Below are 27,913 nucleotides of genomic sequence, written 5' to 3' on the forward strand. Positions count from 1 at the left end.
AATAGTTTCTTAGATATGACATTAAAAGCATAAGTGAAAATGTGCATGTGTGTTGTATATGAATGAATGACTTTTATGCCTCAAAGGAGATAATCACATGTAAAAAGACAATCCACAGGAGAAAATTTGTGCAAATTTATGATGATAAATGACTTATACCTAGAATATAGACATAACTCTTACAAATTATTAGTAAAAGATAATAATCCAATTAAAAAATGGGCAATGGGTCAGAATAGACATTCCTCCAAAGGAGATATACAAATATCCAAGAAGCACACATGAAAAGATGCTTAACATTAGTCATTAAGTATATGCAAATCAAAGCTACAATGAAGTATCACTTGATACCCATTAGGATGGCTATAATAAAAAAGTCCAAAACATAGTTGATGAAGAATAGTAAGACTGGTGAGAACGTGGAGAAACTAAAACCCTCATATATTGTTGGTGGGAATGTAAATGGTGCAACTGCTATGGAAAACAGGTGGTTTCTGAAAACTCTAAGTATATATGATGCAATAATTCCACCACCAGAAAATGAAAGCAGGGACTCAAAATCAACAGAAAGAATAATAAAAAAATTTGGTATATACACATAATGGAATATCATTTTGCCATAAAAGAAACAATTGTCAAGGTTCATGCATGAACCCTGAAAATAGGCTAAGTGAAAGAAGCCAGACACAAAACAGTACATACTATATGATTCTATTTATACAAATGGCCCAGAATAGACAAGTCCACCGGGACAGAAAGTAGATTAGTGGTTGTCAGGGGCTGAAGGAAGGGCAGAGTGGAGAGTAACTGCTAACAGGTACGAAGTTTTTTTATAGGGTGATACAATGTTCTGGAATAAGAAAGTGGTGGTGATGGCATAATATTGCGAATAACCTAAAAACCAGTAAATCACTTTAAAAAGGTGTATTTTGTGGTATGTGAATATCTCAAAAATTTTAAGATGAAAAGGTAGAAAAGGTGAGCTATAAATAGAAATGCAAATTAAACCAATGAGTTAATACAGTTTAAACTTGTTAACAAAAGATTAAAAAATTAATTACCACACTGTGCTGGTTGGCAGTATGGGGTAAAAAACAGATACTTTTTGTTGAATTATAAATGGGCAAAACTCTATGAAGTGCAAATTGTCAATAATAATCAAATCTAAAAATTGATACTCTTTGAGCAATCTATGTATATTAGTATGTTCTAAATATATACTTGTATATATACACAACATATCTATATAAAAAATTATCAGGGCATTGGTTTTACACGGTTAAAGGTTAGAAACAACACACTTATGCATGTATATGCAGAGAATGTTTATAGACAGACATATGATACTACTAACACTTAGTGCTTTAGTCAAGGGAAACTGGAAGACTAGAAGCGGAAGTGGAAGAACCATTTACTATTCATGGGATAGCCTTTTGTATCTTTTGAATTTTGTACCATGTGCATGTATCACCTGTTCAATTACTTAATTTGGGGAAGTGTAATGACTACAGAAAGGGCAAAAATGTGTTCTAAGGTAGCAGCTATAATTTGTCTTATTTTTATTTATCAATACATAGTTGATTAGGGAATTAACAAAGGAACAATAAGTTTAAAAATGATTCTGGAATACATTTTAAATTTCAGAATTAAATTCCTATTTCCTAAAGTTTAAGATTGTTTTACCCCAAAGAAAACACATGGTTTTTGCCTACATGAAGCAAGAGCCACAGAAGATAGCTATTACCCAAACATTTCACACTGTGTTCTTGAAGTACAATCAAGTAGCACACTCCAACAAATATTGCTTGAGGAACTAGAATTTATCTTACTGCTTTAAGTCCAGAAAAGAGTTAACATATCAGGCCTAAGGCTGCTATTTCTAGAAGGATCTTAGCAGATAGTTGAGAAAATGACTTTGGGCATGTTAACACCACTCCCTAACTGAAAGGGTAATAATTTACTGTGGCTAGTTTATAAAGACAATGCATTTTATGCTAAACACCAGCTTTTCCCTTTTGGGAGCCTGGAAATTTGGTATGTGATGGACAGAGGGTGCCTAGCTGAACTGGCCATAAAAATTATTGCACTGAATCCATAATGAGTTCCTTGGGCAGAAATACTCCACACAAGTTGCTGCATTTTATTGCTAGGGAAAAGAGTGTTCTGTGTGACACTTCATCAGAGGAAAAAAGTATAAGGAAATTTAAACATGGATTCCTCTATACATCTAGTCATAATCTGACTGCAGATCCTGACTTACTATATAGCTGTAATAAATCTTATGCTGAGTCTTATGAGTTCCAGAAAATCTCCCAAAGTGGGTAGTGAGTGCTCTTGGAGACCCCCAGCAAAACTTGCTGAGCAAGAAAAGTATTTTTTGAATGCTATGTCACACAAATTGGAAATCAAACAACTTTTACTTCATGTTCGCTGCTTAGTATATTTATATTGCTTTCAATTAGTTGACATTTCCCCTAAAATGCATATGTATTTATTTTCTTTGTTGATATTACTGTTTTCTCTGTTAACCATTATATATTAATATTTTAGTTGAAAGGGTCTGAAATATCAAAATATTTAATCACTGACTCTGCCCCTAAGCAAAAAATAAGTCAACAAAGACAATAAGTGAAGGAGAAAGAAATGTGAATAGTGACAAACGCACAAACAAAATTCAGCTTAAGTACTCTACACATCAGTGTGAAAGGTAACACTGATTGGAAAGATTCTGAAAAAAATAAGTGAGGAGTAGCATTTGTTTGTTTTTAAGTATTATTTGAGGTTTTCCAAAATCTCCAAATATCTGATATATCCATATTCAAATAAATACTAAAAATATAAAGCCAAATAAAATGTTTTAAAGTATAGCCTGAAATCAACTACAGTTCAAAAGTAAAGGGAAAGGATCTTTATAGCTTATGAAATTATGTGCCATTTGATTTAAAAAATGTACAAGCACTACTTCTGCTTAAACATATCCAAAGACATTTTTCTTTTGGGGTAAAAAACGTTAGATCAGATTTTGTTGTTCTGGCTATTTATCTATAAGGGAAAGAGGGCTTTTCAACAAAGTAAATTTAGAGAGAAACACCAATGAATTTAAATTTACATACTTATAACTATTTTAATATGTGAATATACACATAAACCTGGTTATTAAAAATTAAGTCACCCACTTAGACTTCTGAAATGACTCTTTGAACATATGGCAATTGTGTTAGTGACCACCGGTCTGAAATAGCCTTTGGCAAAAGTTAATGATTTTAATTTAGGAATGAAACCATAAATTTCTATTTCAACATTTCTTCTTTGCATAAGTATTAGGAAAAGAAATGACAAAAAAGACAGCACTGCTTCACTTTAACACTGCAGCTTGGTGATACAGCATTTTAAGTACAATATATGAGAAAAAATAATTCTGTGGTCTTTATATTTATATCAAAAAGTAAACAGGAAAAGCAGAATTATTTAAACGTGAGGATGAAATGGAACTTACATAAGTTGGTGTTTCCAAACTATCTGTGTTGACCAGTACTGGAGGAGGATTTGCCTTAAAAAAAGAATTGTAAATGTGTTAGCTTAACAGGAAAATTGACACATTATATATTAATATATACATATGTTGGAAGCATATGAAAGATGTGCTGTTTCTTAAATTGTAATTTCATACGAGCTTTGCATACGTTAAACAATGTATCCAGTTTCCAGCAACAAATGGAAAGATTATTTCTGCTAAAACAGACAATTTTCTTAAGATGTGCAAAGAAGTTCACCAGCCTTCTTAAAAATTCCAAATTTTCTTTAGTAAAACAAACAACTCTTCCTGAATTACTTAGAAATCATTAGTTTTTCTGTTCCCAAGGATTCCATAGAGATTCCAGTCATTTTATTACCCAGGAAAAAAAAAAACCTTTCCCACAGTGAATTGTGTTTGAACACGGGGAAAAAAAAAACCCCTACCACATAAAGAAATCAATTACAAACTTTTAGGAAATTGGAAAGACACTGTTAATGTAAAAGCCCCCAATAATTTTCAGCTGGAATTATTGCTTTCCAACTGTTATTCTAGATAATTCAAAGAATAGCAATGGTTACAATAAAAAAATAATAAAAACAAACCCAAGCAATACACACACACACACACACACACACACACACACATATGCACCCCAAAACACATGCACATGCACACAAAAACAAAACCATACATCTAATTAAGTTTGGATTGAAAAAGCCTTGGATTTCTGGTTGAGATGGAAAATAATTATTATGTAGATGAAATAAAATTTAAAGAATAAAATTCAATTAATGCCAAATGAAAAACATAGAACATATCAGAAACATACTAGAAAACTGATGTAATTCACCTCAAAATTATCTTTCTTCTACATATTTAAAAGTACAGAGGTACCAAATTAAATGACATTTTCATAGAATAAAAAGATGACTATCCTTTAAACAAACTGGTAGCAGATATGTTTATAATACTTAATAGTTCTACAATTATTAAAGGATTATGTATAAAAGCTGTATGAAACAAATATTGTATACAACATAACCATTTTATTACAAGTGTATGGGCTCTTCTAAAAAGTATATATTTAGAGTTCAAATGTTTTACATTATTTTCAGTGAAGTACGAGATACGGATGATCATATAATTAAACACTTAAATACAACACAGTCATAGTTAAATAATTATACAGTATGCATTTGGGCTACATGAAGCAATAAGTTAAAAATAAGTAGGTAATACTTTAACTATGTATAAGCATGACATTAACTTTTATGAGCAGTTCTGCCTTTAAATATAATAGTCCATCTTTGAATGATTCAGTGAAAACTAAATCTAGTAAAGACACTATTTGTAAAATTGCTATTTAAGCAAAGCTAGTCAACTTACAGATATGAGATTTTCTGAATATTTGAAAATATTCATTTTCCAATGACCTAATGAAATACCTCAAATTGATAATATTTCACTTAATTAAAAAAATTAATGGTACAACCTCACCCTACTTTGCTTAAGCAATTACACAAAAAGAACAAGTCTATTTAAAGTTACAAAATAAGTTATATTCTTTAAAAATACGGCAAGAAAGTCATTTGGTTGTCTCTCCCCGTGTATTATCAACCATACAGTTGAAAAGTTGGTTTTAATCAAAATCTAATTTATACCAAAAGTATTACAATGTTAGCTGCTCATGAGCACCAACATCACTGTAGAGAAGATCATTTTTGATTCTAGCAATATAAAGACTATCTATATTGAAATATATACAAAAAAAATCACATAGTGTTAAATTTACTTCAAAATAAAACCAATGAGAAGTTTGAAGTGGGAGCTGCTACAGTAGATCATATATAAGAGAACACAAGTTGATGAATGAATTGTAGTTGGGTGATGAGTATGTAAAAGAGTTCACTATACTATTCCCTCTGCATTTGAGTATTTGGAGAAATTTTCATAATAAACTAGTAAAGCAAGAAAAACTAGAGTAAATCAAGCACTCAGTTTGTAAGAGTTTATAACTAAGACAGTTGTTAACTCAGAGTTGCTACTAAAATGTTAACATTCACACCATAAAATTGATTTCAACTTAAAGTTTAGAATAATACAGATTAATAAAAATAATTTGTAACTTTGACTTCAAGAACATAATTAGATGAGTGACATGCATATGTTTATTGTAGATATATCTTAGAATAACCATGAGTGAATGATCTCATCTGAAGAAAAAATACAGGCATAAAATTTGAAATTGGAAAAAAAACACAAATGTTCACACTGATGATTAAGCAAGAATTTCAATCAAAACTAACATCAGGATAAGAAATCATAGTAATTTGAAAACTGCATATCACAAAATATAGTCCAAAATAAGAGCCTATATAAGTAAAGCCAAAGGAATGATTTGATTGCCTTGAGTTTAGCCATCTAAAACTATAAAAATATTTAAGACTATGTTCACAGGTAGAGAATTAAAACATTTCCACTGAAATAAATTATGCCTTTACTAACTTGAGATTTTCTAAATTCCTGTCGTAAAATATAGAAATGGTATCTGACAAAGTAGTCCTCCATAGCTCTCTAATTTGGAAGACATGGAAATACAAGTGAATGGGGTGGCACAATTTGAATGGGCTTGGAGTTTAAGATTTGCAACTCTGAAAGACAAAATGCCATTGCACCAACATTAAAGGACAGGCAATTTCTGAAGGAAGAGATTCAGAAAAATGTGGCTACAGGAAAGAATAAACTTTCCGAGAGCTGAGGTAAAGAGCACTAAAATAAAAAACAGTAACAAATTCATAACCAGGACAATGGGTAGCAGAACAGGTAGCATGGAGTTATCAGCTTTGTTTAGGAGGAAACCAAACAATAACAACAAGACTTGGAAAAAAAAATCTGTGTGAGAGTTATTTAATTTTTAAATTAATTTTTAGAGAGCGAGAGAAAGAGAGGGGGGAGGGGAAGATGAAGGAGGGAAGTAAGGGAAGGAAAGAGGGAGGGGGAGGGAGGAATGGGGGGAGAATGAGAGAGAGAGAGAGAGAGAGAGAGAGAGAGAGAGAGAAGGGAAACATCTCTTTGTTGTTCCACTTATTTATATATTTGGTGGTTGATTATTGTATGTCCCCTGACTGGGATCAAACCCACAACCTTGGCGTATGGAGATGATGCTCTAACTAGCTTACCTGGCCAGGGAGTGAAAGTTATTTCAAATTAAGAAAGACCCTTCCCTGAAATTTGCTTCAAGTGATACTTATCAAAAGACTTGGTTCTAGGTCTCTCTAAATCACTCTGCCATTCAGTGACTTTGACTGTGCAGTAAATCACAAATGTTATTGAAACTCATTTTCTCCACCACTTATAAAGGGGCAACAACATATGCCTTTACCCAAGAGAAGTGTATGAGGGCCCAATGAAGTAAAATAAAAGAAAATACATTGTAAACCAACCATAGTGGTTTCTGCCAAAATACACCACTGTATATGTTTCGACTTGGACAATGAAACCCTACAATTTACTTAAGAGATGTTGGGGTATGTAGTAAAGAGGCAGAAATATTCCAGAAAGAGGAACAAATAAACCCCTAAAGAATTTGACCCAAGTATCAATAACAAAACAAAAAAACATAATGTTGCTCATCCAACTTTTACTATTCAATTTCAAATGCCCTTGGAGGGAGTGCTGCTATAACACATTGCAGCATCCTAACACAATTTCAGATTTTAGATTTTAAAACACAGCATTAAAAGAATTCTATGACCCAGTTATTTTAAAATGGGCCACCTGACCAAGATGGAGGCACAGGTAGATACACTTTGTCTCCTTGCACAATCAAAAGAAAGATAACAAATTTAAAATAAAAAAATAACCAGAACTGCCAGAAATCAAACTGTATGGAAGTCCAACAACTAAGGGGTTAAAGAAGAAATACTCATTCAGACTGATAGGAGGGGTGGAGACGGGTGGCTGGAGTGGAGAGGAAGCACTGCAAAGTGGTGGTTGGAGGACTGGGTGGGCGAGGCAGCAGCTGGCAGAGCAGGAGGTCCCACATTTGCCTGAGGATAAACCACCAGGAGGAAAAACTGGGAAGCCAGACAGATCAAGCAATCCAGGGGTCCAGTGTGGGAAAATAAAGCCTCAAAACCTCTGGCTGTAAAAATCTATGGGAATTGTGGAAGGTGGGAGAAGCTCCCAGCTTCACAGGAGAGTTCGTTAGAGACCCACAGGGTCCTAAAATATACACAAGCCCACACACCCAGGAATCAGCACCAGAAGGATCCAATTTGGTTGTGGGAAGCAGGGCAAGTGACTGAAAGTGGGTGGAGAGTGGAGCAAGCAGCACTATTCCCTCTTGGACCCCTCCCCCACATACAGCACCACAACTCAGCAAAGTGGGTTGTCCCACCCTAACAAATACCCAAGTCTCCACCCATTAGAACGTAACAGGCACTCCGAGACCAAAAAAAAAAAAAAAAAATATATGGCCCAAATGCAAGAAATGAAGAAAGGTTCAAAAATAGAACTAAGTGATGAAGAGACAGCCAACCTATCAGATGCAGAGGTTGAATTAGTTGTAATCAGGATGGTCACAGAAATGGTTGAATACGGGCACAAAATAGAAGAAGTGAAGGCTATGAAAAGTGAAATAAAGAAAAATATACAGGGAACCAACACTGAAGGGAAGGAAACTGGGACTAAAATCAATAATTTGGAGAAGGAAGAAGAAAACATTCAACCAGAACAGAATGAAGAAACAAGAATTCAAAAAAATGAGGAGAACCTTAGGAACCTTTGGGACAACTTTAAATGTTCCAATACCCGAATCATAGGGATGCCAGAAGAACAGGAAGAGTAAGAAACAGAAAACTTACTAGAATAAATAATGAAGGAGAACTTCCCCAATCTGGCAAAGGAAATAGACTTCCAGGAAGTCCAGCAAACTCACAGTCCCAAAGCAGTTGACCCAAGTAAACACACACCAAGGCACATCATAATTATATTACCCAAGATTAAAGACAAGGAATCTTAAAAGCAGCAAGAGAAAAGGAGACAGTTAGCTACAAAAAAGTGCCCATAAGACTGTCAGCTGACTTCTCAAAAGAAGCCTTACAGGCAAGAAGGGACTGGAAAGAAGTATTCAAAGTCATGAAAAGCAAGGTCAAACATCCAAGATTACTCTATCCAGCAAAGCTATCATTTAGAATAGAAGGGTAGATAAAGTGTTTCCCAGATAAAGTCAAGTTAAAGGAGTTCATCATCACGAAGCCCTTATTTTATGAAATGTTAAAGGGACTTATCTAAGAAAAAGAAGATAAAAAACATGTACAGTAAAATGACAGCAAACTCACAATTATTAACCACCACACGTAAAACAAAACCAAAAACAAAGTGAACAACTAGAACAGGAACAGACCACAGAAATGGAGATCACATGGAGGGTTAGCAACAGGGGAGGTGGAGGGGGGGAAGGTACAGAGAATAAGTAGCATAAATGGTAGGTAGAAAATAGGGGGAGGGTAAGAATAGTATAGGAAATGTAAAAGCAAAACAACTTATATGTATGATCCATGGACATGAACTAAAGGGGGGGAATGCGAGTGGGAGGGAGTGTGTAGGGCAGAGGGGAATAAGGGGGAAAATGGGACAACTGTAATACCATAATCAATAAAATATATAAAAATATGAACAGTAAGTAAACAAAAGCAAAGCAAACAACTAGAAAAGGAACAGAATCACAGAAATGGAGGTCACATGGAGGGTTATCAGTTGGGAGGGGAGAATGGGGAGGAAGGTACAGGGAATAAGCATAAATGGTATTTTCAACGGTATCTTCATTACATGATAGCTCTTTACAACTGGCAGAAACAGAGGTCTAAAGCATGTGGTTTTAGAGAAGAATATTTACACTGGGGTGGATATAAGCCTGTGTATTTAATAGGCAAGTTTCATAGAAATTATATTATTATATCCCTATTAGGAAGTACCAGTATTTGTTATTCACTTCCTATGTGCTAAGTTTCTATGTGGAAAAATCGAGGCTCTGAGCAGTTGAGTAATTTCCCCACCATCACACAGCCACAAAAGGGTGAGGCTAGGAAAGGTGAATTAGGTCAAGAAGAGGTAGGTCGCATTATAAAATACATACTCTCTTTCTGCAACTTCAAGCAGCTGTTGAATATATCTCTTTCTGTAACACTGTGTATAATAAGTGTGATAATTTGTACTTTACAGGGCTTTCATAAAATTTAAATGATGTGGTATCAATATAAAATCATTCTGAAAAGTATAAAAGATCTACAAATATTGAAAAACAAGTATGACCTACTAGCTATCCTTCTGTCTAATTTGCCTGATCCTCAAACTCATTTTGAAGTAGTCAAAGAGGTGTTATTCCCCCATTTTAGTAGACAATGGGAGTATAAAAAGTAAGAAAGCTTAAGTAGCTTATTTGAGTCACAAAGGCAGAACTAGACTCTGAATCTTGTGTCATTTCCTTCCATTTCTATTACATCGTGATGCAACTAAAATGTATAGTACATGCTTAGAAAAAATTATATCCATTTAAAATGTTAAAATTGGTTTATATATTAAGTATGAACTTCAAAACTTATTTAGGGACAAACATTTTAATCAGGTATATGAATTTTATAATGTATATGTTATACTGGATTAATTAGGAAAACACTTATTTTGGAAAATAAGGGATGCCCGTAGGCTTCTCACACAATACAATATAAATTATTAAATTCCACTACATGGAATTTTGTAGTATATTTAAAAACTAAAATGAGGCTAGGTAGAATAAATACACTTCTCTTGTGCAGATATCCTCGTTTGTTTTTTTTTAAATCTTGTTCCTTGATTTATTATCTCAAAGAAATATGAAATAACAATATGAATAGCCAAGATTACATACCAGTTACTACCTATGCATTGTTATTCTTTCAATTATTATAAAACATCTCAAGTTAGTACTACTATCATCTTCAGTGCCATAGATGAGCAAACAGAAGCTCAGAATGGTTAAGTAAACTGCTCAGTTATACAGCTAGCAAGCAGGTAGTAAGGCTGGAATTCCAAACCAAATCAAATTGACTCTAAGAGCTTCATAACTACAAGACTATGCTATGTCCCAACAATTTCCAACTGTAGCATGATGCTATGTTAAGGACTCTTGGAGGAAATAAATCATAGAATGCTGAACAGGAAACAGGTTCCCTACTGAATATAGTAAAAACAGAAGCTACTACAAAATTTCAAAGGAGTCTAGAAAACTATTTTAATATAAACAGATGAACTAAGTGGAAGAGTAAAATAAACGTTCAAATCTCATACTAAAAAATATTGTGTTACTAAATCCTAGATACTTGGAAAGATGCTACCTTATTATAATAATCCTTTGGCTGCTTGTTTAGAATTATTAAAGTCTCAGTGCAGTACCTATAATTTCCCCTAAAATCCTATCCTGTATGATGTTCGTATTGATTTTCATTTTTTAGGAGAGGGGAAATGCACTGTGATGTGAGTAATCACAGTTGATACCCACCTGTTTCCCTTCATGGAACTTATTTGGAAACTGCATTTATACAGAAACATTATTTTTACCTAGATTTTTGCTATAGATCAACAACTGTAAAACATACCTAAAGATATACTTATTTACACTTTGAGTAAGATTGAGATCTTTCCCACCGAAGATTATATTACTATACTGAATAGTACTACCACTATTTGGACTTTGGATAACTCTGTTGGTAAGGCAGTTAGTGTCTTAATAAGCCATCACTTGGAACTACTAAAGCTCTGAAAGTGAAAAAGGTTGAGTGAGAGTCTATGACATTTGGCTATTATTTCATTTTATTCTTTGGCTTTTACATGTTAACCTAAAAAAAAAATCAGCTTTATTTGAGAAAAGTTTTAGATTTATAGAAATGTTGCAAAGATAGCACAAAGAATTCCCACATACTTTATATATATACTATTGTTTATAATGAATAAATGTTAATTATGTTATCTAATCAAATGAAAGATGAGTATTTCCAAATAAGATAAATATATATATATGAAACAAAATGCTACATAAAATAACACATCCAGTATAAGATCAGGAAGACAATTATTTTTATTATCTTTAGAAAATAAACAAGATTTCCAAGAACAAAAATATTTTAGAACTGTTTCACATTTGTAAAAACAAAAATAATGATAACAAATCTAAGGAGGTTCAGCATTATAAAGTTTAGAATGTGTCCTATTTCAAAGACAACCTAATAAAATGGCAAATATTGAAACCCACTTTATATTAAATCCCAAATATTTAATTCCCTAAAGATATGAATTGAAGCATAAAGTAAATTATCAAATATAACAAAAAATAATTAAAACACTTTGAAAAAATACAAATGAAACATTAAAAGCAAATTAAATTTTTATAAAGAAAAAAGAAACTAATAAAAACCTGTGGTATGGTGGGTAGGATGACAGTATTCTCAGCAGGGACTGGCAGGACAGGGATCACAGGGACAGTGGGAGGAGAGAGAGGTACAGCTTCTGTTGGCTAAAAATCATCAATGACAAAAAATCAGGAAAAATACCAAAGTAAAAAGGAAACACACAACAGAAAGTTCTGTCATAAAGATAAATTACAGTTTTCAGAAATAACTGAGAAATAGGTAAAATACTAATAAATTACCTCAATTTATATGAGAAAATGGTCTCCAGAAATTATTTTAGAAATAATTATTTTTTAGTCCAAAATAATTAAACAAATGTTTTAATTACTCTGTAGTTAAAATAAGTGACCACCTCTCAGATATTTAAATGAAAATAACTAAAGCTAACTTATAATGCTCCTCTAGGAGACAAGTCACTAGCTTCAGAGACAGACAACAAAATATTTTTCTAGTATTCCAAATATATTTGACTACTTAACTCCTTGTATTCAAAGAATCAAAAATAACTCCATTAGCCCATCAGGTAGGTAACTGGGACACACAAGTTCACAGACAAAACATTCAAAGGACTTCAAAATTGATTCTGTATACTTTAATCTGTGCTATTAATCTACTATAAGAACCTGCCTGTAAAGTCATTGATTAAATTAGCATTCACTGAATATATTGATAATATGTCAGGTATATTCTGGGAAAAATAAAAAAAGATGTGGGAACTCTAGGGACATAATTTAAACTAAAAAGTTTTGATATTTACACTCAATTACTCTCATCTGACTTTATTCAATTATTTTAATAAAGATATAACTGGAACACAGAAGGGTGTTTTCTAACAAGTCCCAAACCCTATAAACAGATTTATAAATGTTTGCTATACAATGACATATTTTACATGTATAAAAACATTAAATCAATAAGAGGACAATGTACATTAAAAAACAGTTAAAACAAATTGCTAAACTTGAAACTATGCTTTTCCTCAATGATAAAAATACAAAACAAAATGAAAATGTTGACTTTTTTAATCTATCATGTCAGTCAATCCAAATTTATCAAAAAGGTATGAAGTCTCTTCAATATGGTGTTGGGAAAACTGGATATCCACATGAAAATTAAAAGTTAAAGCACTACCTTATAACATATATAAAAACTAAAAATTAATCAACAACCTAAATGTAGGCTAAAACCATAAACCTTGCAGGAAAAAAGGAGTAAACTTTCATGACCTTGAACTTGACAATGTATTCTTAAATATGACCATCAAAAAAGTATAACTGACATCAATCAATAAATAAGGATTTAATTAGGATTAAAACCTCGTGTACACCAAAGAGCATTATCAAGAAAGTGAAAAGACAATGTACAGAATGGGAGAAAATCTTTGCAAATCACACCTGATAAAGGCTTAACATTCAGAATATACAAAGAACTCAACAAAAGGACAATTTAAAAAACAGGCAAAGGACTTAAGTAGACATTTCTCTAAAAAAGATATACAAATGACCAATAAGCAAATGAAAAGATACTCAACATAACTAACTCTTCATTAGAGAAATACAGATCAAAGTTACTATATCACTTCACACCTGCTAGGAGGCTGTAATAAAAAAGGAAAAACAAAAAACAGAAAAGTAACAAGTGTTTGTGAGAATGTACAAAACTAGAACCCTCAAAAACTAATGGTGGAAATGGTGCAGACTCTGTTGAACAGTTAGGTGGTTCTTTAAGAAACTAACCATAGATTACCAGAGCTACCTACTCCTAGGTATATGCTTAACAGAACTCAAGGCAGGGAATAGGATACTTAACACCAATGTTCAATGATGTGTTATTTTCAACAGTCAAAAGGTGGAAGCAACCCCAATTTCCATCCACAGATGAAAGAATAAACAAAATGTGGTATATGCATTAAATAGATATTTTAGCCATAAACAGGAATGAAATTCTGAAATATGCTACAACATAGATGAATCTTGAAAATATTATATTAAGTAAAATTAACCAGATGCAAAAGGACAACATTGTATGATTCCACTTCTATGAAATATTTAGAGTAGATAAATTCATAGAGATACAAAGTAGATTAAAAGAGAGAGAAGAGCACGGGGAGTTATGGCTTAATAGTTACACAGTTTGATGTGATGAAACAGTTTTGGAAATAGTGATGACTGTACAGCACTGGGAATATATAATTAATGCCACAGAATTATACAGTTAAAACTCATTAAAATGGGAAATTTTATTCTGTATATTTTACCACAATAAAACAGAGTCAAAGTAATTTTAATGTGTGGAGACAGGTCCTCTCTCACACTGCCCTTGGATATATAAATCCATACAAACTTTACAAAAAGCAATTCAGCAGTAATTGTCTATAGTGGTAAAAATGTCTAACCTCTGACTTAATAATTCCGGAAATATACCCTGAGGGAATAATTCAAAAAGCAAATGTTTTAATATTCTTAATATATTCCCTTGAGCACTGTTTATACTTGGGGAAAAGTAGAATATCCTAAATATCCTAAGGTATTGAAATGGTAAGCAAATAATGATAATTATGTAAGACTAAATAAATATTAGGCGACAGTTATATATCATCTGTAAAAAACAGTTTGTAAGTCACATGGGATACTGCCTATCATATGACATTAAATAAAAAAGGAAAGATGAAAAGTATTAAAAAAAATTGAAAGAAGTGTTTCAAAAGTTAACCTCTGGGGGCAGGATTATAAGCAGCTTTCCCTCCTGTCTCTTCATTTCGAGTTCTACATTTCTAATTTTCTATTATAATGCAGTGTAAGAAATGGGAGATCTACTGTTCATATCAAGAGAAAATCAATTATGATCATTTATCATCTCATTCTCTAGCAAATAAACTGAAACTATTTAAAATAAATTGTAAAAGATGGTAACAAATTTCAATGATACATAGAACTATGTGAAGATGAAGAAGCAGGGATCAAGTTCAACCCTTCATTTTACAACTGAAGTTCAGCTCACAAAAGGTAAGCTATGAGGAATTAGGAAACATTGCTGGACTTCTGTTACTGGGTTTATTTCCTATAGAAAGAGACTTTTAGCCATTAGATTTTGCTATTTCCTCTCTCCTTCCCCCTATTTTTAAAAAATCCTGAAATTTATACAATCTTACTCCACCCCACTTTCTATACTACATTGAGCAAGTACTTTGAAAAAGAACATATGCTCCTGCCTCTAACTTAAGAAAGGCAAATACTGCTGAGAAAATCTGCAAAAAAAAACAACTGACAACACACATCATTTCCTAGCCACGGCTAATAGCCAATTCAGGTGACAAAGAATTACAAAACAATAAAGTAATTTTCTTTTGAAACAAAAATACAGCCTCAAACAGTTAATAGATAATCAAATGATATGGACCTGTATAAGATTCTAAATTAGAAAATATCAATTTAAGATTCTAAATAATGAGCCAGCAATATGCAGTAACCATAATATTTGGGTTATTACAGAAGAGGAGGTATTTCAGCATAAGTGTTTTCAACTTGAAAAATCTTATATACCTCCTGTCTCCTGTCTAATTTCATTAGACAATAGTTTAATGTGGTTAGTCATCATCCTTTTCCTGCTCCATTTGTATCAATAAGATCAGCTCCAAAGAGTTTTGTTTAAAAAAAATTCTTGACCAGGTGACTCATAGTCTCAGTTGTTTCTAACCACAGCAACACCATGGAATCATTAGCCTCTGAGGCTGCCTTCAGAGACCTGTTTCCATAACAACAGAGGTTATACTATTTACACCACCTCAAAGAAAACTGCAGAGAACTGTAAATTCCTGTAAAATAACTGGATTGTATGTATTTTAAAAGTACTTTTTTTATACCAGGATTCATATCAACAGCTTTCTGAAAAAAGTTTAAACTGACTCATTTTTAGAGATTCTGACTAATTTTCTTCATAGCTTTACATTTAATGTGAGATCTTAAAATTATGAAATCTATTTTTAAAATGTAACAGATTTTCCTAAAAGTGGTTTGAAGCCTCATTAGGTACAGTCATGTACATAATGTATATTATGCACATCATGCACATCTACATTTGTGACTATGTACCACATTCCCATTTATTCAACAATAAATAAAAAAACGTATATTAAAGTGTACCCACCTGTATTAAATCTCTGCTTAAAATAGCTAAAGTAGTTTTTATACAGGATTGTGAAAAAGTAAGCTTACAGTTATTTGTACTAATAATATAAGAATAAACTATGTTTTGTGTACTCACAAATGTAAACCTACTTTTGTTCCACCCTGTATATGAATATGAATCCTGTCTGGTACAGGATGAGTCAGAAGGAACAATTGGGAGGTTGCTGTGACAATACAGCTGAGAAGGAATCAGTGGCTGAAACCAAATGGTGGTGATGGGGCACAAGCAGTCAAATCAAGATAGATTTTGCATATATAATTTGTGTGTCTGATGACTGATGAGAGGTTGGGAGTGAGAAAGAACTATGAAGAATAACAACCACAATAGCCACTAAAAATTATCTTTCATATCGCAGATCTGCAAAGCTATCTAAATAACATTTAATCTCTTTTCTCATGAAATTATTTATTGAAACGGTTTTCATAGTATAAAATGAAACTGAAGAAAGATAACTGAAACAGTACTACTAGATAATAATTGTTTACATTTTACATTAATATGCTATATGAATGGGGTAAACTGAGCTTAGGATATACATAAAAATTCAATAAGGTCTAAATAAATGTATACTACATTAATAGAAAATGAAATACATAAATTAGAAAATCTCATTATCAGTATCTTAGATAATACAGAAAGTAATTATCCTTGTGTAACTGTTGGTCAATAAGGCTCTTTTTTTGGGGGGGGGAGGGGAGATATAGCATAGTTAATATTCTCAATCCAAATTCCTTTGTTTAAAGATGTACTATGTCATAGTGAGACATGTTTTTCTATCAAATGTCAAGGAAGCTATCCAGAAGGGAGGGTGAAACCAGAAAAAAACCTGAGTCATTTTAATATTTATAGAAGGATAAAATACAGCACTCTAGGTATATTAAAACTGTTTGGAAAGCACTGTACTCAACAGGGGTGCAGTACCTTCAAAATAAAGGTGTTTTTCCTTGCTTAAATCTGATTCTTATTTGCCTCAAAGGCCCTTTTGCCACAGTTACTGTAAACAAGTACCTTCAATATAAACTGGTGCAGTGGGAAAAAAAACCAAAAACGGGCATATGACATTATGTCATAATTATCTCAGAAGCAAATGTTAATAAAATTAGATGTATTTTAAAACAAATCACTAGGATGTTAAAAATACAAATGTTTGATTTTAAAATAACACAGGGGAGACAGAAAAACAGATCTAGTGATTAACAATCCTATTACAGAAACATGGGTGCAGATTTCTTAGTTCATACAGACAGATCATCTAGTCCATGAATCTATTTCTGCTTGTAAGATTCATGATATTTAGTTAAGGTTTATGACCCATTAATTATGAAAAGATGGTATTCTACCAGCATTCAGCTGGTCTATTGTACTGGTAGAAGGATCAGCCAACAACCACTAAAAATTTAAAGTAAACAGGGAACTAAAAATTAGATTTAGGAACTTCTGGCCAAGATGGAGGCACAGGTAGACACACTGTGTCTCCTCACACAATGAAAATAAGGACACCAACAATTTAAAAATAAAGTAACAACCAGAACTGACAGAAAATTGAACTGTATGGAAGTTGGACAATCAAGGAGTTAAAATACACACATTCATCCAGACTGGTAGGAAGGGCAGAGTTGGGCAGCTGGCCGGAGAGGAGCTGTGGCACAAAAAGTAGTGGCACTGGGGTGTGTAAGGTATCCTGGGCGAGCAAGACCGCAGCAGACGGACCCTGGGCGTGCAGGCGGTGGCTGGCAGACCCCAGGTGTGGGGTGGCAATGGTCAGACCCAGTAAGGAGGAGATTGTGAAGCAAGGCACTGAGCCAGGTGGCTGGCTGATTGGGCGGTCCCACATTCTGTGCAAATAAACTGGGCAAAGAGACAACGCAACCCAGGGTCCCAGTGAGGGAAATAGATCCTCTGGGCACTGACTGAAAACACCTATGCAGGGTTGAGGTGCCAGAAGAGACTCCCAGCCTCACAGGAGAGTTAACTGGAGAGACTCATGGGGTCCTAGAATGTGCACAAGCCCACCCACAAGGGAATTAGCACCAGAAAGGCCCAGTTTGCTTGGGGGAAGTGGCAGAAGGGACTGAAATCTGACAGAGAGAGGAGCAAGAGCCATTGTTCCCTCTCTGACGCTGCCCCCACATACAGCATCACAACCCAGGGACTGGGTTGCCCTGCCCTGGTGAACACCTAAGGCTCTGCCCCTCATATGTAACAAGTGCAACAAGACAAAAAAAAAGGGCCCAAACAGAAGAACAGATCAAAGCTCCACAGCAAATACAACTAAGTGACCAAGAGATAGCCAACCTATCAAATGCACAGTTCAAAGCACTGGTGATCAGGATGCTCATAGAATTGGTTGAATTTGGTCACAAATTAGATGAAAAAATGAAGGCTACATTAAGTGAAATGAAGGAAAATGTATGGGGAGCCAATAGTGATGGGAAGAAAACTGGGACTCAAATCAATGAAATGGACCAGAAGGAAGAAAGAAACAGTCAGAAAAGAATAAAGAAACAAGAATTAAAAAAAAAATGAGGAGAAGCTTAGGAACCTCCAGGACATCTTTAAATGTTCCAACATTCAAATTATAGGGGTACCAGAAGGGGAAGAGGAAGAACAACAAGTGGAAAAGTTATTTGGAGAACCTCCCCAATCTGGCAAAGGAAATAGACTTCTAAGAAGTCCAGGAAGCTCAGAGAGTCCCAAAGAAGTTGGACCCAAGGAGGAACACACCAAGGCACATCATAATTACATTAGCCAAGGTAAAAATGAAGGAGAGAATCCTAGAAGCAGTGGGAGATAAGGAGACAGTAACCTACAAAGGAGTTCCCATCAGACTGTCAGCTGATTTCTCAAAAGAGACCTTGCAGGCAAGAAGGGGCTGGAAAGAAGTATTCAAAATCATGAAAGGCAAAGACCTATATCCAAGATTACTCTACCCAGCAAAGCTTTCATTTAGCATGGAAGGGCAGATAAAGTGCTTCCCAGATAAGGTCAAGTTCAAGGAGTTCATCATCACCAAGCCCTTATTTTAAGAAGTGTTAAAGGGACTTATTTAAGAAAAAGTAGATAAAAAATATGAACAGTAAAATGACAACTCACAGTTACTAACCACCGAACCTAAACCAAAACCAAACTAACCAAACAACTAGAACAGGAACAGAATCACAGAAATGTAGATCACATGAAGGGTTATCAGTGGGGGAGTGGGTGGGGAGTAAGGAGGAAAAGGTACAGAGAATAAGTAGCATAAATGGTAGGTAGAAAATAGGGGGAGGTTAATAGTATAGGAAATGTAGAAGCAAAAGAACTTATATGTATGACCCATGGACATGAACTAAAGCGGGGGAATGGAATGCAGGTTAGAAGGGGGCCGAGGGGAATAAGGGGGGGGGGGAATGGGACAACTGTTGTAGCATAATCAATAAAATATATTTAAAAACTTTATTTTATCTTAAGAATACAAAAAATTAAGGTAAACTTGTAAACTTGGTTTTGTCAGAATGTAGATAGAGAAACACACACAAGTATGGACTTTGTGATTACTAACCTAAAATGGGCTCTTAATACTCATATTTAACCCTAGTGTATTCATTCTTCTGCAGGTATCTAGTGATTCAGACTAGGTGCCTTTCTGAAGTTGTCTTCTAATATACTCCACCTGCTTAGTGTTTCACCACACTGATCTCCCTGCTGTTCCTCAACTATCATAAACATGCTCTGGCCTAAGAGTCTTTTATTTATTATTCCTCTGCCTAGAATGCTCTTGCTCTGGATATCTACATGCTTTAATTCCACAACTTATTTCATGTCTTCACTCAAATATCACCTTCCAGTTGAAGCCCCTCTTGGTTATCCTGTCAACCCCCACCGCACACTTACAAATACACACACCTGTTATTGTCTTCTTTTTTTACTTTTTTCTCCAGCATATTACATATTTTAGTTAATTACATTTATGTGCCTTCATCCCCTTTAACACAAGTTCTATAAAAGCAGTGATTAAAAAAAAAAACTTTTTAATTCTCACTCGTGGACGCGTTTTTCATTGCTTATTATTTTTTAAAGAATTTATTTATTTTTTTTAGAAAGAGGAAAAGGCATGGAAACAGGGAGAGAAACATCAATGTGTGGTTGCCTCTCACACACCCCCAACTGGGTACCAGGCCTGCAACCCAGGCATATTTCCTGACTGGGAATTGAATGGGCAACCCTTTGGTTTGCAGATCTGTGCTCAATTCACTGAGCTACACCAGCCAGGGCTCACTGCTTTTGAGAGACAGAGGAAGGCAGAGAAACATTGATGCAAGAGAGAAATGTCAATCAGTTGCCTCCTGTACGCGCCTGGACCTGGGATCATATGAGCCCTGAACAGGAATCTAATGTGCAACCTAGGTATGTGCCCTAACTGGGAATCAAATCTGCAACCTTTTGGTTACAGGATATTACAACCAGATGAGCCACACTGGTCAGGGCAAAGTAGAGATCTTGTTGAATTCACTCCTGTGTGCCCTGTGCCTAGAATAGTACCTACCTAGCACATAGGGAGTATTTATTATGTATTTGTTGAATAAATGAAACCCAGTGACTGCTAAGAGAACAGATTTCATTAGTACTCTAAAATGATAAAATGACTAAAGGAATAGACTGTGTACATCTATCTCTCCCCCGAGTCCCCTTTCATTCTATATAGATAGCAGATATTGCTAAAAGATTTTTTTTTTGTGTGCTTGGCCAGCTATTACCAATCAGAAGGTACTGAAGATAATCTACCATTTGACAGCCTTAGAACATAAGTATCAAACTATAAAAACACTAAAAACTTGCCAGTTTCATGTTGTTCTCTATCTAGCAATAGCTAATTGTCTAAATTGGCCTATTTGGGACAAAAAAAAAAAAAGAAACAGGTCTTACTTCAGCATTTTCTCATCTCTTTCCTTTTTAAAGTATAAATTTCACTGACAGCTCATATTTAAAACCTGTGGTGTCCTTCCTCTAAACTTCAAGGATCTACTAACTTCAGTTTAGTCTCTAGGTCCCTAATCAAGTGGTGATGCTTCCTGTGGTTTCTGTTTCACTTTGGTGTTTCATTTGTCATTCTCAATTCTCTAATTCCTTTGTAAACAACCCCCCATATCACATCATCTTTTGTTAAAATAACTGCTGTGGTATCTGTTTTCCTGGTAGACTCTGTCAAGGTTACCAATCCTCTGGCTAAAACATAATTCTTTACCATTCTATAATTAGATGGCTTCTCCGTAGCTCTAAATTCATCACTTAAAAGGACAAAGTATGTTATGGAACCAGTGAAAATGGTAGTGGTATTTACAGGAGTGGTGATGAAAATGATAATGACAATGATGGTTAAGTGAGCTTCTTATGTCAGGTATTATAATAAGGGCTTCACATGTATTGTCTCATTTAATTTTCACTAAATTGATGCAGATAACATTTTCATCCCTATTTTCTATAGGTGGAGGAAAGAGACACAGAATTTATGCAATTTGTTCAAGGTACCACAGCTAGTACATGGCAGCACAGAGATTCAGGGGAAAATGGGGATATTTGAAATAGTGTCAGTAATGAAAACAGACAAAAATTAAAAAATATACCCAGACTATCATCCCCTAAAGACAGCATAGCATGCTCAAGCAGTTACTGCATTGTCTCTTTAAAATAATTTAGAAAGAGTTTGTTATCTTTATTGTTACTACTATAATTTTAATGCAAAGACAATATATAACATCCTGGAAAAAAATAGAATACTTCATTAATCCTTAGTTCAAAGGTTAGCACACTTTTTCTGAAATAAGCCAGGTAATAAATATTTTAAATTTTATAGGCCATGCAGTATCTGTTGCAATTACCCAACTGGTATAGCAGCTTGAAAGTAGCCATAGGCAAAACCCAAATAGGGATGGTTGTATTCCAATAAAACTTTATTTATAAAAACAGGTGAAAGGCTAGATTTGGCCTACAGGCTATAGTGTGATTAAAAAGAAAAAAGAAAATAATTTCAAGACACCCAAGTGTTGGGAACTGCCCTTCCTGGTTTCAGAAGCTGTAAACCCCCATGGCTAAGGCTGAGAAAAAAGACCTTGGGACCATAAGTCACTAAGGAGATAAAACTTATCCTCCTGGCATGGGTGCTGCCTCTGTCCCCTTTACTTCATTCACCTGCTTGGCCCCTGGAGGATGGCTGGATAGTCAATGATGGGTAAGATTCCTCAAGGGAGGAACAATCTAAGGTACAGTTGCAAAGGGACCACCAGGAAAGTACTTAGGGGACTACAGAAAAGGGGTAATGGACCTTCACCCCTCAGCTTTGTTATAGCCTGAGTCCTCATTCTATCTGTAAAAAGTCTCCTAATCTCTTGGCTTCCTGCACCCCTCACCTGATTCAGGCCTGAAACAATGCCAGAGGGTGGTGCAACCCTGTGCAGAAACAGGTGGTTCTCAGGGTTAATCAGGCCTAAGAAAGAATGCATAAAATCCTGTGAAACCTGCTTTGCTAAGCATACTCTCAATTTAAATGATAAGGATCCAAGCATAAAATTAGTTTGTTTCCCAAAGTTTTATGGCCCTTTGATGTCACCCTATCTGACCCTGACTCAGAATAAGCCATTAGAATTCTTTGAGTGTTATTTATTCCTTGATCATTACTGCCTGACAATGATTAATGAGCTTTACATATACGCCCTGTATTCCTATGCAAGCGAAACCTAATAAAAGCCCACTGAAAAAGAGGCTAAAGGCCCTTCTCTGAGAGATTGGTCACCTTTCCTCCCCAAGCAGATCATGTCTTGGTAGACTTATCATCATCCACAGTGGCCAGGGGAGCTCTGAGGGTGGAGCACCACACCGCCCGCCCCCCCCGCCCCACACTCAGGCTAATTTTTTTTTAACAATAGTTGGTTTAATTATGTTGCAATGATAATAAAATTATGATAATAAAAATAAGCAACTCCTCCCTCAGAAAATGGAAGTGAGAATTAAAAAATAAACATGAAATACATATGAAAATTTGAGGTTTCATTTAGAGTTCTTTAAAATATTTTTACAAAAAAGGCCTATATAATAAAGCTGTGCTCATAACTGAAACAATTTAGGGTCTATACTGTATGTAGCCTTTCAGTTTGGAAGAAGTGACTAAAATAATGATTTTTGTTCTATGCCCCATTCCATCCCACCCCATCCTGCTATGGTACTTAGAACAGCTGAAACAATCAATACCCAAGATTGCTATGCTTCTTGTTTGTTTTTCCTCTTTCTTTCAAAAACACTTTCAAACTAATTTCTTTTTCAAATTCCTAACACTTTGACACATTAGATGGTTCTATGAATATTAGTCAGAGTTAAATACAGAAAAATGGAGCTTAGGTCTGTTTGACTGATTCAAATCTCAGATTATAATCTTGTTATTTTTCTCAGGACCAACAAAAAATTCGTAGGGCAAGCAATTGGTCCCATTCTGCCATAACTTCTTCACACTCCAGAGCTGGCTGAGTCAACAGTCACAGTTTAGATTTCCCAAATCTGTAAAAACAGTCCAGAAAGGTCCACACTGGGGTTTACTAAAGGATTAAGAATGAATAGGTAGGGATCCTGTTAACAGGTGAGAAAAATCTTTTAAATAAATTTATCTAGGGGCAGAATAAGTACTGTTGAAGCCTCTCCTAAAATTCCACTGCTTCCAGATGTCACAGCCAGTTGGTTTACACTTGCACAAAATAGATCCACTCTTTGTTGACCGATTTGAATGTGCCTGCAAAATGAGCATGCCAATTGGTTTATTTAAGGTTTGTTAAATAAGCTGATAATTATGTTACTATTCTGCACATTGCCTGAAGAACTATTTTTAGCTTTATCAAATTCTAAATTTTGAAACAAAGATGAAGGTTGAAAATGTTATTTAAATAAAAGTGCCAGGGGAAGTACTATATTTTGCTTGGTATAATGTATACCCATGTTTTTAGCCCACACTTTCAGGGGAAAAAATCTTGTTTTAATTTTTTAAATCCATTTTTTATGTTTAGATACTTGTTTTATGTATTATAAAGGAATTTTAGTATTTTTGAAGATACTGTACAAGAAATTTCATCTAACAATTACAAAACTCAAGAACAGATACAAGGCACAAGAAATTTTATGTACTAATAACAAATTCACCATATTTATGCATCAGAGAAGGCCAAGAACTCTCTGCCATTGTGAATATCAGAGGTATTGTATTCTTCAATTTCTGTATCACTGGTGTCTTCTGAAGAGTCACTGTCCTCATCCCAGTAAATTTCATCATTTTCAGTTCCATCCATAGCATTGCTGATACCGTATTTTTTTAAACGATTTCACAACCACTTCCATGATCTTAGGATCCAAGCACAAACATGGGTGATGGATGACTTCTTGATTCTGCCTGTAGGTGTTAAATCATTACCAGTAGTCTGCACCCACAATATCCACTCTTTCTTTATTAGGGCCTTAAAGAGTTTGTTTACTGACATATCAAGAAGCTGCAGTTGGCTGGTTAGCCCATTGGGTATCACAGCAAGTTGGGTTTTCAAGTCTAGATTGCTTTTGAACTTTGTTTGACATGGGCTTTGAAGTGATCAAAACAAGCAAAGCTGGTTTTTTAAGTAATCCACCAGGCCTTCTGACCAGATTTAGTTAAACCAGATTTTTATGCCTCCTTCTTCATCCATCCTTTTTCATGCATGTGGACAATAACTCCACTTGGAATCTTTTCTTTTAGAAACTTTTTTTTTAAAAGATAATCATAGGTAGTAGCTTTGTCCCATCTGCACAATAGGCTAGAACAACAGTGAAATTGTGTTTTCTCATGACCACTAGAATTTTAACAGCCACGGTCTTTGCTCCTTTGATGTCCACAGTGCTGTTGGATGGCACATCAATGTGAGTGGGACTTCATCCATATTGGTGATTTGGGACAGCTCAAAGTTTTAAGTCTTTTGAAGACTGATAACATAATAATCAAATTCCCAAACTTGATTCTCACAGACCACTGAAGTTTTTGGGCAAGTTTCGTTTGTGTCCTCATATTCAAACCTTCTCTCTTCATAAAGTTAAAGCACCTTACAGTTGTCGCTGAGAAATTATCAATGTTTTTATCTCATGCAATCCTTTTACTTTCTTCTTGTATTATCTTGGTTGAAACAGAGATCTCAGTTTGACACTGTTCCAGAATCCAGGTCTTCATCTACTGCTTCACCTCCAACCACTTGGAGGTTTCCCTCACATTGCCTTTTTCTGTCTTGCCATCTGAAGAAGCTTTTCTTTCTGTTGCCTCCATAGTCTGATGACACCCTCTGTGAAAGGAGGTCCAAAGTATCTCTCAGTAGCTCTGTTGTCATGCTTTTTAGCATTTTTAGTAACATTTACCTTAAAGCTTACATTGCATAAAAATTGTTTCAGGGGGAAGATGGCGGCAAGATAGGTGGTAGAGGAGTCCACTTGCCCCTGTGCATGGGTGAAACACCTAGCCTATCGTCTGAGGAACAGAGTAAACAGCCAATGGTACCCCAGCATATATGAAGACAGAAGACCAAAAATTTAGAGGACACTGAAAAATCAGATGGTAAGGACATTGTTTCAGGACAAGGTCCCTGAAACCAGCTCAGGGACCAGGGTGGCTGCAGCCCCAGGCCCGGCACCCACTGACTGGGTCTGCAGCAGGATTCTCGATAGAGAGGCAGATCAATGGCTCCCTCCCCTGCCAAACAAGTTTTGAGCAGCACCCCATGCACCTGGATGCTTGAAGTTGCAGGGAGGAGGGAATAAGGACAAAGTGGCAAACACACAGGGGTGGTATGCACCCACAGAGACTCTAGATGCCGACTGGGAAGAGTTATGCAGTGACAGACCCTGACTGGGTCAGTCCCCGGTCTGTTTGGAGAGTTGGACTCTGTGAAAGGCTAGGTGCCTGTTTGGAGTGGCAGGCTTGAATAGGAGGAATTTTTTAAAAAGAAAAAGAGAAGAAAGAGGTACTCAGGGGCTGTTTGGAGAATTCTCCCGCAGCAGCTACCTCCACCTCCTGCTCCCCTACCCTCACCCCGCCTGGCAGATGTGCTCCCGCTACAGCAGTAGAGGCCGAGTGCTTACCTGACCCCTGTGGCTCGGCGGCTGCCCCTCCCGTCCCAGCAGCAGAGGCCCAGTGCTCACACCTGCAGCCCCACGATGGAGTGTGCCTGACTCCGTTGCCCAGAGACACCTTGCGCCCAACCCCTGCATTCTGGGGGAAGCAACAGAGGAGGCATGCACCTGAATCCACAGGTGGCCCAGGGCCGACTGGCTCTCTATGAGGAAGGCAGAGATGCCTCCACAGAAGAAAGTTGAAGGGCTCAGGGAGTCAGCAATCCCCAGAAAGACTTAACTCACTGGTGGAGAGTGGGGAAGACTGAACTACCCTGAAGGGACTCTCAAGAGTCCCTAGCATCTAGGACAGGAAAAATTGAGGTGGTATGTGAGTTGCAACTAATTGGTGCACCTGAAGGACAGCACAACTAGTGGACTGAAGGTGTAGGCTGGGTGCAGAAGGGCATTGGGGACTGACAGCAAACTGAGCAACTGGGCTGGAGGCAGGGCAACTGCTATGAAAACTGCAGCTCAGGAAGGAATAAAAGCAAAACCAATCTCCCCTCAGCCTGCTGCAGCCAGAAAGACCAGCAGAACTGGATTAGCTGGTTTAAAACCAGTAGGAGGCTCCATTTTTATTTTAATTCCTTCTTCCTTTCTTTCCTTCTTTTCTTTTTTTTTTTAAGATTTATTTATTTATTTATTTTTAGGGAGGGAAGGAAGTGGGGGGAGAGGGAGAGAGAGAGGGAGGGGGGGAGAGAGAGAGAGAGAGAGAGAGAGAGAGAAATAAACATCAATGTGCGGTTGCTGGGGGTTTTGGCCTGCAACCCAGGAATGTACCCTGGCTGGGAATCGAACCTGGGACACTTTGGTTCCCAGCCCGCGCTCAATCCACTGAGCTACGCCAGCCAGGTCCTTCTTTTCTTTATTCCTTCTTCCTTTCTTTCCTTTTTTATTCCTTTTCATTCCTTTCCATTTTTTTTTTAAATCCCCACAAGTGAAATAATAAAACCTGGAGCTGTGAAAGGACCAGAGTTAGAACCAAAGAGGAATCATCCCAACAGCTGAGACAGTGAGACAAATTTCACTTTGCTACTCCAGAGAACTTGGAAGTCATTGTATATTTGTATTATTATTTTTCATTATTCTCCCATCTTTTATTTTATTAGTATTTTTGTATTTCTCTTCTTTCTGTTTAGTCTTCTTTGCATAGTTTGTTAAATTGCACTGTTTCACTGGTTTCCCTTGTTCTCTTTCAAAGTGTATTTTTAATTTTGTCTTTTATTTAAATTGTGTTCCAACAGCACACTACTCTAGGTCCTGTACTTCTTATTCTTGTTATTCAGATCACACAGATTCTGTCATATGATTGTTGCTCCATTATTACTGTAATTGTCATTCCACTATTGTAAATAATTGCTGTTCCATATAATTGTAAATACTACACAGCACCCTTCCCAGATCTTAGCTCCCTTCACTTTTTCCAGAACTTTATTAATATTGTGGTTAACCTGATTCTCTCCCACATTACACCTATTTTCTATCTTTTACTCTCACTTTACCTCAGAATTTGACCTCCCACAAGCCCACTGCTATCTAGATCCAACTCACAATCCTTCCTCCCTGCTAACAAGAGTCTCATTTTTTCCACCTTTTCTAAAAAGTGGCTACTTGGGTG

General features: G+C 35.6%; 1 protein-coding gene across 14 annotated transcripts in view; it reads right to left on the reverse strand.

The window, feature by feature from the left end:
- DLG1 (discs large MAGUK scaffold protein 1) overlaps nt 1-27,913 on the reverse strand; it is a 280,465-nt gene that overhangs the window by 148,361 nt on the left and 104,191 nt on the right. For 9 of the 14 annotated variants that reach the window (XM_045850849.1, XM_045850855.1, XM_045850853.1 and 6 more), the window contains 2 exons: nt 11,970-12,068; nt 3,497-3,550 (listed from right to left, as the gene is read on the reverse strand). In XM_045850849.1, coding sequence (XP_045706805.1) covers nt 3,497-3,550; nt 11,970-12,068 — 153 coding nt within the window. The remainder of the gene's footprint in view (nt 1-3,496; nt 3,551-11,969; nt 12,069-27,913) is intronic. The other 5 variants (XM_045850859.1, XM_045850858.1, XM_045850857.1 and 2 more) reach the window with 1 other exon arrangement.

Source organism: Phyllostomus hastatus, unplaced genomic scaffold, assembly GCF_019186645.2.
Source record: "Phyllostomus hastatus isolate PE091 unplaced genomic scaffold, TTU_PhHast_1.1 phas_contig_86, whole genome shotgun sequence".
NCBI lineage: Eukaryota > Metazoa > Chordata > Mammalia > Chiroptera > Phyllostomidae > Phyllostomus > Phyllostomus hastatus.